This window comes from Megalobrama amblycephala, linkage group LG10 (genome assembly GCF_018812025.1).
Source record: "Megalobrama amblycephala isolate DHTTF-2021 linkage group LG10, ASM1881202v1, whole genome shotgun sequence".
Classification (NCBI taxonomy): domain Eukaryota; kingdom Metazoa; phylum Chordata; class Actinopteri; order Cypriniformes; family Xenocyprididae; genus Megalobrama; species Megalobrama amblycephala.
Genome location: NC_063053.1, coordinates 3,106,149 through 3,118,841, shown reverse-complemented (window position 1 = coordinate 3,118,841; position 12,693 = coordinate 3,106,149). Strand labels below are relative to the sequence as shown.

The window sequence follows — 12,693 nt, the reverse complement described above, 5'->3', positions numbered from 1 at the left end:
ATAAAATGTTTTCATAGTTTGTGTTGTCCCTTATCCATGCAAAATTATCACAAATGAAAAAGGATTCATGCCAATATTGTCCAAAACCCCACTTTTCTAGGGCGTTTCCACACTTTTGGAGAGCAGTGTACATGCATAATATTAGACATTTATGTTATGGATAGTTATAATGTGTTTTATAATATAAGGGAAAATTCTAATAATTGCTTAAAGTTGAAAATTTTTAAACAATTAATCAGAAATACAACAATTGGACAGAATTACAAGAATAAAATATGAATACGATCAATTGTGCAATTGAATATTAGTTAGATCAGGATGAAATATGAGTAATTTATGGTAGTACTTTGATGTTTAATGCACTGACTCAAACACTTAAATAATAATTTAATAGGCAGAAACCTTTTTTAAAAGAATTAGAAAGTTATATGGTTTCAATTAAGCACAGTACAAACAAAAAAGCAGGTTTTTTTTAAAGATTTTGTGAAATATCAAAAAATATTTTATTGTTTAATTGGTTTATTTAGTTTTGTTTTTATTTACTTTATCATTTGGTTGATATTGTATTTTATATTTTTTATATCTTTAACCCTGGCATTTTTTTCTGTTTCTGTTTTGTAATTGTTGTTCATGCATTAATAAATAAATAAATAAATAAAAACACTTAAATAATGAATGAATCTGTACAAAAGAATGGTGACATCATGGAACAGTGGCCTCAAATCTGACCAGAGATCAGACTTAAAATCCGTTTAAATAATTAACTGCTTCTGGCTTTAAAACGCTCCAACAAACATCCTCTTATTCCCAAAATAAAGAGGAAAATAAAAGAGATGCTCTGTGACTGGCGAACATTATTCTTTACTGTGCGCAGTGGCGTCATCACGTCAGCCCCGCCCACAGCGGGAACAACAGCGTAAGCACCTAAGCCCCGCCCTTACAGGGGGGACACGATTGGCGTCATCAGAATGACTGGTGAGAGGGAGCGTCCGCAGAGGCCGCGGATTTGATTGACAGGAGATTAGCGTCTATTCAACCAATCGCCATTTAGGATTCTGTTTTGTGGGCGTTATTTCCTGTACTGTTTTGCATGTCATTTTCTTGTCTTCTAAATTGCTTGTGTATATGTTAGAAGGAAGACCGGAGTCGAGGTACGTAAATTGTAATTATATTTAACAATACATGTCTTACACGTTACGTTTAGATTAACAATATGGCTAAGGTGATTAAAATGGCTGGTTGGCATTGTGCAACCTCATATTAGACAGAAGTAAATCAATGAGTGTTAGCCTAAGCTGTGCTGCGGGATATTCTGCGTCTGTTGATGCGTGAAATGATCCAGACACACGCAAACATGAGTTCCTGTCTGCAGATACGAAACAAACAATCTTTATTTGTTCTAGTTAATGCGTTTTTTACAGGTTAATTCACGTTAATGTTGACACCGAAGCTAATATAAGTCTCAACGGGAAGCAGTGCACTGATATTATTGGTCTTCTTGCACTGTAACTTGACAGTAACTGTCATCTAGATGGAATACTTTTTCCAACTGTAATTTGCAGATGAATGGTGCAGTGCAGAGCCCAGTTCGCGCCAGTCGCACATTCAAAAGTTGTATTTCATCTCTTTAGGCAGTAACGGATTTAACGGACTTTTATCCGGAGGGAACCCTAATGAAATGATGCGGCGTTCCCGCGCATGCAGTTCAAATTTATCCGCTGGTTTTTAAGCTTCTGTCAGCTGCTGTGGATGAACCGGAGCCGGTGGCGGTCAGCTGGACATGGCCAGCTCACACCTGGCTGATCTGTCCCAGGCCTGGGAGAACTACATGGACTGCCGTGCACAGGGCGCAGATCTGCAGGTAAGCTCTTGTTAAGTTAGACGGTTTTCATGACAAACTTTGTATGTGGGATTGCAAAAGATTTGCTGGAAAGTTGGAAAAAAGCATTGAAGTAATGCAGTTTAAACAGAGATGTGAAGTTTAAAAGCTAGGATTTTTGAAAACGACCATCTATCCATTTTAAAGAAGGGCTATGATGGTACTGCCTCATTCCATACCGTACGATATATCGTGAGAATATACAATATACCGTTATATATATTATATATATATATACTCTTCCAACGATATAAGTTAGTGGCGCCAGTTTCGTTTTTTTCTAGAATAGGGAAGGCGCAGGACGTTCAGCGTAAGCGTTTTGAAGAATGCGGAAACGGGAAGTATGTTGAAGGCAATATTTTGTGTTTATAAAGCATATACAGTTGTTGTATTTTTTTCTCTAGATAAGACCCTTATTCCTCGTCTGGTATCGTTTAAAGCCCTTTGAAGCTGCACTGAAACTGCAATTTGGACCTTCAACCTGTTGGTAGCCGTTGAAATCCACTATATGGAGAAAAATCCTGTAATGTTTTCATCAAAAACCTTAATTTCTTTTTGACTGTTGAAAGAAAGACATGAACATCTTGGATGACATGAGGGTGAGTAAATTATCAGGAAAAGTTTATTTAAAAGTGGACTAATCCTTTAAAAGCTAGGATTTTTGAAAACAACCATCTATGCATTTTAAAGAAGCACTATGATGGTGCTGCCTCATTCCATACCGTACGATATATCGTGAGAACTCGATATACCGTCAAGCCCTAACGTTACTCTTCCAACCATATAGTTTCTCTGTGATATTATCGTTATAGTTGTGGTGTTGACTCTGATATACTTTTATATTTAGAATGATTTTTAAAACTATCATTATAGTTATCGTTATCGCACTTTAGATGCCACAAACATCGTTTTCCCCCCTACTAACTATAGTACTGTTTATTTATTTGAATTATACTAAAATGTTTTTTTATTTAAATCCAATTTTAAAGGTTAGTTCACCCAAAAATGAAATTTCTGTCATTAATTACTCACCCTCATATCATTCCAAGCCTGTAAGACCTTCGTTCATCTTCGTAACACAAATTAAGATATTTTTGATAAAATCCAAGAGGTATATTCACTCATCCATAAACAGCAATATAATCACCCCTTTCAAGGTCTAGAAAGGCACTAAAGACATTGTTAAAACAGTCAATATGACTGCAGTGGTTCAACCTTAAAGGATTAGTTCACTTTCAAATAAAAATTTCCTGATAATTTACTCACCCCCATGTCATCCAAGATATTCATGTCTTTCTTTTTTCAGTCAAAACAAATTGAAGGTTTTTGATGAAAACTTTCCAGGATTATTCAATGACTTCAATGGCCTCCAGACTGTTGAAGGTCCAAATGTCAGTTTCAGTGCAGCTTCAAAGGACTTTAAACGATACCAGACGAGGAATAAGAGTCTTATCTAGAGAAACGATCGGTCATTTAAAAAAAAAATACAACTGTATATGCTTTATAAACACAAGTGATCGTCTTGTACGTGCTTCCGCTTTCCGTATTCTTACTCTGTATGTCCTACACCTTCCCTATTCTACTTACGGAACGAACGCAGTGCCAGTTCAGTTTTTTCCGTGAAGTCCACTATAAGGAGAATAATCCTGGAATGTTTTCATCAAATACCTTCATTTCTTTTCGACTGACGAAAGAAAGACATGAACATCTTGGATGACATGGGGGTGAGTAAATTATCAGGAAAATTTTATTTAAAAGTGGAGTAATCCTTTAAGTACTCACCCTCATGTCATTCCAAGCCCGTAACGCTGCATTCACACGGGGCATCGGCGTTAACGCTTCTCATTTAATTTGAATGGGTGACGTCATGCATTGGCGAACTGAAGTGTGGGTTCCGTCACATTGCTTCACTCGCGTTGCAAGTGGCAGAAGTTGAAGATTTCTCAACTTTTCAAGTGCCAACGCAGGCGTCAGCCAATCAGATCGCTTTATGCAAACACCTTAGAGCAGTCGCTAGCCAATTGCGTTTGTGCAACACCGGAATGTAAAGTGATTGGCTGTTATCACTATAACGGTCGCATCAACACAAGCTTCAGACACGCCCTCCATCAAGTGTTGGCGCTGACGCCCCGTGTGAATGCAGCGTAAGACCTTCGTTCATCTTCGGAACACAAATTAAGATATTTTTGATGAAATCTGAGAAGTATATTCCACTCATCCCAACAGCAATATAATCACCCCTTTCAAGGTCCAGAAAGGTACTAAAGACATTGTTAAAACAGTGGACGTGACTGCAGTGGTTCAACCTTAATTTTATGAAGCGACGAGAATACATTTTGTGCGCAAAAACAAAACAAAAATAACGACTTCATTCAACAATATCTTCTCTTCTGTGTCATTCTCATACGTTGTTTACATCCAGCACCTCCCGGTTCTTCGTCAGAACATCGACTATTGTCGATTATTGGCCGGCTCCTGCGTCAGTATCACACGCATGCGTCGTACTGCTCACGTGATCAGCTTTGGCCAATACCGAGCCGGCTTTCGAATGTAAACACGGAAGCCTTCACTGTGTTTACTGCATCACCTGCGTAAGGATAATGACAGGAGAGAGAAGAGATTGTTGAATAAAGTCGTATTTGTTGTTTCGTTTTTGCACACAAAAAGTATTCTCGTCGCTTCATAACATTGAGGTTGAACCACTGCAGTCACGTCGATTGTTTTATCGATGTCTTTAGTACCTTTATGGACCTTGAAAGTGATGGTTAAATCGCTGTCTATGGATGAGTCATATACCTCTCGGATTTTATCAAAAATATCTTAATTTGTGTTCTGAAGGTCTTACAGGTGTGGAACGACATGAGGGTGAGTAATAAATGGCAGAATTTTTATTTTTTGGTGAACTAACCCTTTAAATCAAAACTATTAATTCATTTTTACATTGTTTTTCTCTGGTTTAGCGATTGCATGAGATTATAATACGCTATCGTACTGAATGATTACCATGTTCATGAACCATTGGGATTTTCATGGTATTCCATGATAATTAAAATTAAAGGGTTAGTTCACCCAAAAATGAAGATAATGTCATTAATTACTCACCCTCATGCCGTTCCACACCCGTAAGACCTTCGTTAATCTTCGGAATACAAATTGAGATATTTTTGATGAAATCCGATGTCTCAGTGAGGCCTGCATCATGATTCGGATCGCGTGTCAAACCGACAAACTACTGAAATCATGTAACTTTGGCGCTCTGAACTGCTGATTCGACACGCTGATTCATAACTCTCCGAATCTTCCTGAAGCAGTGTTTTGAAATCGGCCATCACTATATAAGTCATTATTTTGTTTTGTTTTTTGGCGCACCACAAATATTCTCGTCGCTTTATAATATTAATATTGAACCACTGTACTCACATGAACTGATTTAAATATGTTTTTAGTACATTAATGGATCTTGAGAGAGGAAATGTCATTGCTGGCTATGGAGGCCTCACTGAGTCATCGGATTTCAACAAAAATATCTTAATTTGTGTTCCGAAGATTAACGAAGGTCTTACGGGTGTGGAACGCCATGTATAATAAATGACATTATTTTCATTTTTGGGTGAACTAACCCTTTAACGGTGTACATATCCAAAAAACATAGCAGATGCTTTTATCCAAAGAAACTTGCAAGAGAGAAAGAGAATAAAACCCATGTTACTACAATGGTTTGGTGTATATTTGTTGGTGCCGTCATAAGCTTTTTAACATCACACAGCCAGAAAAAATGTACATAAAACATGTAGATATAAATACTTCCATAACAACTTCCAATACTTGCAGAGATATCCTTCTAAATCATATTTGCCGTATGCGTATCTGTTGACAGCAGCTGTCATGGAGCGACGGCCAGGCATATATCACATTATGTTAACTGTTGGTTTGATTCTCCCTGTACTTTGCTAGTCTGGCGTCTGACGCAAAACTAGCTGTGAATTCATGTGGTTTTTATTATAAGATGCCCAAGCAAAGTGTCGGAAAATGACTAAACAGTCTGAGTGACATCAGTGCATTTAGACTGCTTTGTTATCATTCGTTTGCATTCTAAAACGCGGCCATATTGACCCGTCAAAGCCCTTCTGGGTGTTTGGGTGGAGTAGATTAAGTGGTTAAAAGCCTGTTGGCCTAATGCACTTTGTGTCAACTCAAAAAACTAAATAAGCCAGATTGAACTGTGGAGGTGTTTCCTTACTGAACCCTGAACTTCAACATGAGGCATCCGAGGATGAGTCTTTATACGTTCTGATTGTGTTTTTGGGTTATTGGTCAGTGATAGAGGCCTGCCATATAAAGTCTGTATTCCTAAGAACTAGTTTGAGGTTTAAAGTGTGTAATTTCTGCAAACTATAATTAGTCAGACAGACAGATAGTCCTGCCCAACACTTTTTGCGCTTCATCAGACTGTAGGCCACTGCACAGGGTCTTCTTGTTTTGATATTGATGTAAGCGTGTGGGTGTGTTTCTGTTCACACGTGTTTGTGGTTGTGCGCTTTACACTTTAGTTTCCTGCTGTATGGTTTCACCAGATGACAGTTCTTGTCAACGCTAAACGCTTGACGCCGTACGACTAGTAAACATTGTGTGAAAACTGTGTCTCTCTTATGGAAGCTACAGTAGTTTCCACCATGGAAAAAAAAAAATGTAAAAGAGAATTAATCTCACAATTCAGACTTTTTTTTCTCACAATTGTGTGATTATAAAGTTGCAAAACATGCATTTTGGTCTGGGACAGCCAGTAGGACAACGGAAAAGCGTGTGGTTAGAGTAACGCATCCAGTTAATGGATGAACTTAAGCGTTCGGTTTAACCTAAACATTTTACCAACCACATCTTCACTGCACACTCAACATGGTTCACATCTAAAGGCTTGATCACACCAAGAACGATTTCAGTGTTGCTTTTAAATCATCTGAGGTTTGTGTGTGATGTTTTTAAGATCAGATTTGATAAGGGGGATTTTGTTCACTGACAGGATGCTTGCTGGTCTCACTTCTTGTAGCTTTTCATGTCTAGTAGCGATTCATTTTTACACTTCAGGTGAGTTTTTTTTTTTTTTTTTTTTTTTTAAAGATTTGTTCTCTACACACTGAATTGATTGATTGTGGGTAAGTTAGTCGTTTAAAATGTTTCATTCTCATTTGTAGTGGTGCAACGGTTTCATGTGAACATCTAATGTTCCTGGTGAAATACAAGTTATGATTATTTGAGATAGTTGTGTTCTTTTGAAGCAAGAGCAAATGCAGTTGCTGAGTTCGTCGAGTTGTGATTCAGAAATCTCTGTTAGTTTAATCAGGTTTCCCTGTGAAGTCTGTCTATCAGTCGTCACAAATGATATCAAGATACGTTCTTCCTGTTGAGCTATAAATTAAATCATAAAAGTAATTTAATAATTTTACTGTTGTTTTGCATTAATAAGTGCAGTTACTAATCATATTACGTTTATTTATTATAAATTTAACAGTAAAGTACTGAGCTTGAATTGAGATGTAGATAAAATGAACTTTTATTGACAATGGTAACATGCAAAAACATTTTTATAGAAAAAATTTAAATATTCTACTTTTATTAAATGTACTATACTTAACTAATCTCAGCCTCAGACGTCACGCCCACGCCAGACGTTTGGCTGAATGTCTGATACATATGGCACACTTAACTGGAAGCACTTCAGGAGTTTCAAAGTCATCATCTGGTTGGTTGAATTATACAGGATGTCCGGGTGTAAAGACTAGAAGGGATACAACTATGGCCACTGGACATGCGCACATCAATATTGCGTCATTTAATATTTATTTATTTTATTTAATAACTGTATGTATTGTAAGAGTAGTTTTAGGGTTGGGGGTAGGTGTAGATGTTAATAAAAAACAATTTGATAAGTAGCAAATTTAAATTACTGTTATTTATCCTGAGATTTTGCCGTAGCTGTATCCCTTCTAGACACAACTGAATGCTGTCATGTTTACAAGTGATTACCAGGATCAAATAAACGCTGGATTTTCAAAAGTATGTGAAGCTCATGGCCCCATTGTTGCATAAACTTGCACAACGCTCTTGAATTAATAATTTATAGATGCACGCCGGTCCGTTATTGAAGGGACATTGACTTTTCACGCCCCCTAAACATGACGTGGAACAAAACAAACTGTGATTGGTTGCGTTCCATGTCAGTCAAATGTTCTCTTGTGCGGTCCTTGACCGATCAAAGCTGAGATGGAGTCCAGACCTTCTGCCGTCAGTCTGAAGGTCTGGCTACGCGAGACTAATACTGAAGTTTTTGTTTTTCATGAGACTTTTCCTACTTTTCCATATATTAGCGAATCAATAAGTGCTTTTCTGCCACTATCTAGTGGTGATTTCATGTCTTTTTTTTTTCTTTTTTTTAAGTTTTGTTTGCCTGTAAGTGTAGTTTTCCTTCATCTTTGAACTTTTAGTTTTACAAATCATCACATTAAAAAAAAAAAACATTAAAATTGGATAATATTTAGAGCTTTTAACTGCTGGAAAAAGTGTGAAGTCCTTGAAAACTGCTTGAATTTCACTCTCAAAAGTGTGCATAAACCCTGAAATTAATAATGCAAAAGCAATAAAGTATTTCTGCCACAATACCATGGTTTCAGTAAGTGTTACTACATTAAATCCATGGTGATTTGTGGACTGGGAGCCTTAACTTGTTCGTTCATGGCACAGTGTTTCTCCTGGTTTCCTCTTCAGTGCTATTTGATCTGATATCTGTATTAAAGCAGAGAATTCAGCGCTGAAATGAATAATTTGAATGCTTCCCACTAGATATCCCAGTGATGTTATTAATTTTGCAGCGAATTCAAGCAGTTTCTCACTGGATCTCCCAGCGGTGTGCAGTAAGCAGTGTCAGATGATCGAGATCGGCACATGCTGAGCTCTCGTTTCGCTGTCTGTTATTGCTCAATGCTGTGATCCGCATTATACAGCTCAAATGAGTAGCTTTGTTTCATTTCACTTTTGTTTAGTTTGCCGTTTGATGTTTTTCATATGAAACAGAAATGGCAGCTCTTATCAGTTGTGCAACGTAGTGGTCGCACCAATGCGGCCTCTAACAAAATGTAGTTGCACTAGCAAAAAAAAAAAAAGGTCGCAAAATGCGACCATTTAGTCGCAGTCTGGAGCCCTGTCACCCTCATGTTGTTGCCAAAAGTGATTTTAGGACACACAAAATGATCCAGATTGGAATGAATGGGTGGAGATTACAGGGATAATCTGATATTCTGACTGACCAATACTTCAGATCTTTTAATTTGGTAACATTTGTTAACATGACTTTTGGGAAGTTCACATGTCCTGGGATGTGACCGGCAGTGAATCTCCACCAGCATCTCGGTTCATCAGAGATAATCAGAAACATGAGTTCTTAATATTTGCATCAACTGATCGATCTCATCAGCTCTTTCTCTGAAACAGCACCAGTCAAATGTTCAGACACAGTGCCAAAGGTTTTTAAGGCTGCGACTTGAGAGAATCATAAATTCAGTTTTTCTCAACCTGGTAGTGCATCGCTCTGCTCATGTTTTAAATCAACATCTGCAGTGAGTGCATTCATAAAAGTGCTTCAGAATTTTGCCACAGGCATTTCTAAATCACATTTAGGCAATCGTTTTGGTTCAACATCCTGTGTTTCTGCTTTTGTAAACTCTAAACGTCTATCCTCTCCGCCGACGCCCCACTTACTGCCAGATTGCACATTTTGCTTAGTGGACTAGTTAATTGACTCAACGCTTGAATAATTCATCTCTCTCTGGTGAGTCACGTTTCTACCGCTGTCTTACTGGCTGTGATGTAATAGATGCACGTTGCAGCTGTTGTACGATTACTCATTTTTACTAGTCAACTAGCTGTCTAGAAGAGTCCGTTGCTCGTTGGTGGCTCAATGTTAACCTTTTATAAAGTAGTGTTCTTTATTGGCATTGATGGTTCCATGAAGAAACTTTAACATCCATGAAACCTTTCCATTGTGCTTAAAGGCACAATAAGTAAGATTTTTGGATTAAAATATCCAAAGACCACTAGAACAGTGTTATATGTTTTGTTGACTTATGTACTTGCATTATCCCAAATGTTTTCAAGAATGTTTAAATCCAGAGAAATAAGCAATTTTAACCAGGACATGGGCCATGTCTGTGCATCACCTATTAATGACATTTTATTTTGTAGAAACCATAGAAACACTAAAGATGCTTTGATACATTATGTGTTTTATTAGACAGGTGAGCAACTGTTTGGATACATTCATCGACAGAAAACTCATTTATATTGCTCATCACAGTAAGTCTTATTGTTTAAATTTCGTTTTCTTGATTTACCGCGAGTACCATGTTTTACCATGCCTAATATCGATCTAGCTTACTTCAGTGTGCAACAAGTTTCTCATAGCAACAGCCGAGCGAACGCACAGAGTAGCACTATAGCAACTTCCAACACAGAAATGTATCTAATATGATAAACAGCGTTGCGTTACCCCACATACGCTCGACCGGAAGAAGCGGAAGCAGCAATTGTGGCATAATAAAAGTTCCGCTGCTCTCGAGACGTGTGTCACGCTCGTCTCTCATTAGCAATCGCTCCAGCAGCCTCGTTTTCAGCCGCACCCTGCTTCATACTACAGTAATGTTAATAAATCTTTAATTCATTAGCTCATCCATGAACATAATTTTGAGTCTCGTCGAATTCTTTTCCACCAGCTGTAGACGTGAAGATAATACCTCCCATGATTATGCGAAATCAAGGCGTCATCAAGCTATGCCTTTGTTTTGAATAAGTGACCTCTAGGGGCGAAAACTACATAGTGTGCCTTTAATAGTGGAATAAAGGTACTTTAGGTTTTTAAAATGTTCTTCACACTAAGAAAAACTGGTTCTGCTGTCATTGCTGTGGAAGATTTTATATAATATAAGATTTTTTTTTTTTTTTTCTGTGTGTCCAGCTTCAGCGGCTTTGCTGATAACTTGATTAGTTTCTACACTCCAAATGAACTCAGGTCAACTTAAATGTCTACATCATCAGCAGGTTTTTGAATTCGAGTTTTTAATGCATAGTTCCAAATATATTTGGCCATTACAAGATTGCTATATAAGGTAATGTCACACAGCCTCACTTGTGGTCAGACTCAGAGGAACTGATTGTGGTACGCTGCACCACGCTGTTATACTGTACCCTCATACTGCACAACCCTTCCATGTAAATGTGCATTACTGTTAGACAGGCATCTGAGTTGTTCTTACTTCTGCATTTTACCATCCTGGTTCCTGGAGTAATGTAGAACTCAAAATTCTCCTCATGAAGCTCATCGTAAAAGCAAAGGCCAAATTAGATCAGTCACAATTATGAAAAAACATTACACAACGGTCATATTCTGTTGGAACGGGGTCATACGGCATGCTAGCTGTCACCATCACGCGGGACAAATGAACTGAATTTAGAAATGTATTGACCTTGAGAAGTAGATCCACTTCAAACGGACAATTTAGCCAACTTTGTCAGGGCTTGACAATAAGGACTGCCCGATGGCCCGGGGCCAGTGTGAACGATGCTCGGGACAGTAGACGGAACAGTCACTTGCCCGATCGGGCCAGTGCCCTAAGGTGTGCGCATATCGTCTATATTTGTTGATTTAATGATCTGACATTACTAAGTTTGTCCCTCACTTTACAAAATACAAACAAAAACACACCTATTGTGTGAACGCATACACTACGTGACGTGGTCTAGTAGGTTAGACTAGTGCACGTACATATTTAGAGTGCGCGATTTCTCTGTGTGATTGAGTCTATTAAAATGCATTTAAGCTATAATGCCCCCAGAATTCAAGATAAGGGGCAAAAATGCCCCTGTATGTCTTTTATATTTATATAATTTAATATAGTTAACCAATTTTACATGAAGAGTGCCATTTTATCCAAATATATAAGCATGATTACAAATGTGATAATGATTTTATACAATGTATACAGTTTAATAAACAAGCAGTTTATATTAAGTGACTTACATTTTAGACACCAAACCTCTTGTTTCACTCTCTTTCGGCAACGAAAATAGATCCAAACAAAGTCCACAGCATTGTTTTGCGTCTCTGAGCAACACTTCCTGAATGAATCAGCCGTTTGAATGAATCGGTTGAATCTCAATGATTCGCTCATTAACATTGATTCGCTGCCACCTACTGGCGGGTTTAATTTCACATTTAAAGTATCTTTTCATTTTATAAATGATTTCAAATAGCAGTATTTAACGTTTTATATTTTCAACATTTTACAACGTTATTTATGCATCTGTAACTGCTCTTGACTGATTAACTTTAATAAAGTTTAATGTATAGTTACAAATTAGATTACAATTTCTGTACCTGAAACAGGTTTATGCCTACATAAAAACATGAAAAGCACTCTTTATTTCATGTATATTTTGTTGTATTTATTTGTGCTATTACTTGTAATTTGATTATTTGTTCCTATTTTATTACTTACTGTTTACTTGTCTAACAATATTTAAAATTTAAAAGAGTTAATCTAGTAGCTTTTGGTGTCAGCTTATTTATTAAGGTTACATGTATCAAAAAACAATGAAAACAATAACTTGGGTTATTTTATAGGCCTATTTTCTTTTCTTTTACTTTATTATTTTTTTTTTATTGTGGGGCCAGTGAAAATTTTGGCAGGGCAAGTAAAAATTTGAACCACTGCCCCGACCAGGCCAGCAGAAAAAATCCTTAGTGTTGAGCCCTGTTTGTAAATATT

At 37.3% G+C, this 12,693-nt stretch overlaps 1 protein-coding gene across 3 annotated transcripts in view; it reads left to right on the top strand.

Moving 5' to 3' along the window:
* Window positions 1-1,004: 1,004 nt before the first annotated feature.
* Window positions 1,005-12,693, top strand: part of lyst (lysosomal trafficking regulator) — a 98,241-nt gene continuing 86,552 nt past the window's right edge. For all 3 annotated transcript variants that reach the window (XM_048203966.1, XM_048203964.1, XM_048203967.1), the window contains exons 1-2: window positions 1,005-1,151; window positions 1,632-1,861. In XM_048203966.1, the coding sequence (XP_048059923.1) occupies window positions 1,781-1,861 (81 nt within the window). In that variant the 5' untranslated portion in view covers window positions 1,005-1,151; window positions 1,632-1,780. The remainder of the gene's footprint in view (window positions 1,152-1,631; window positions 1,862-12,693) is intronic.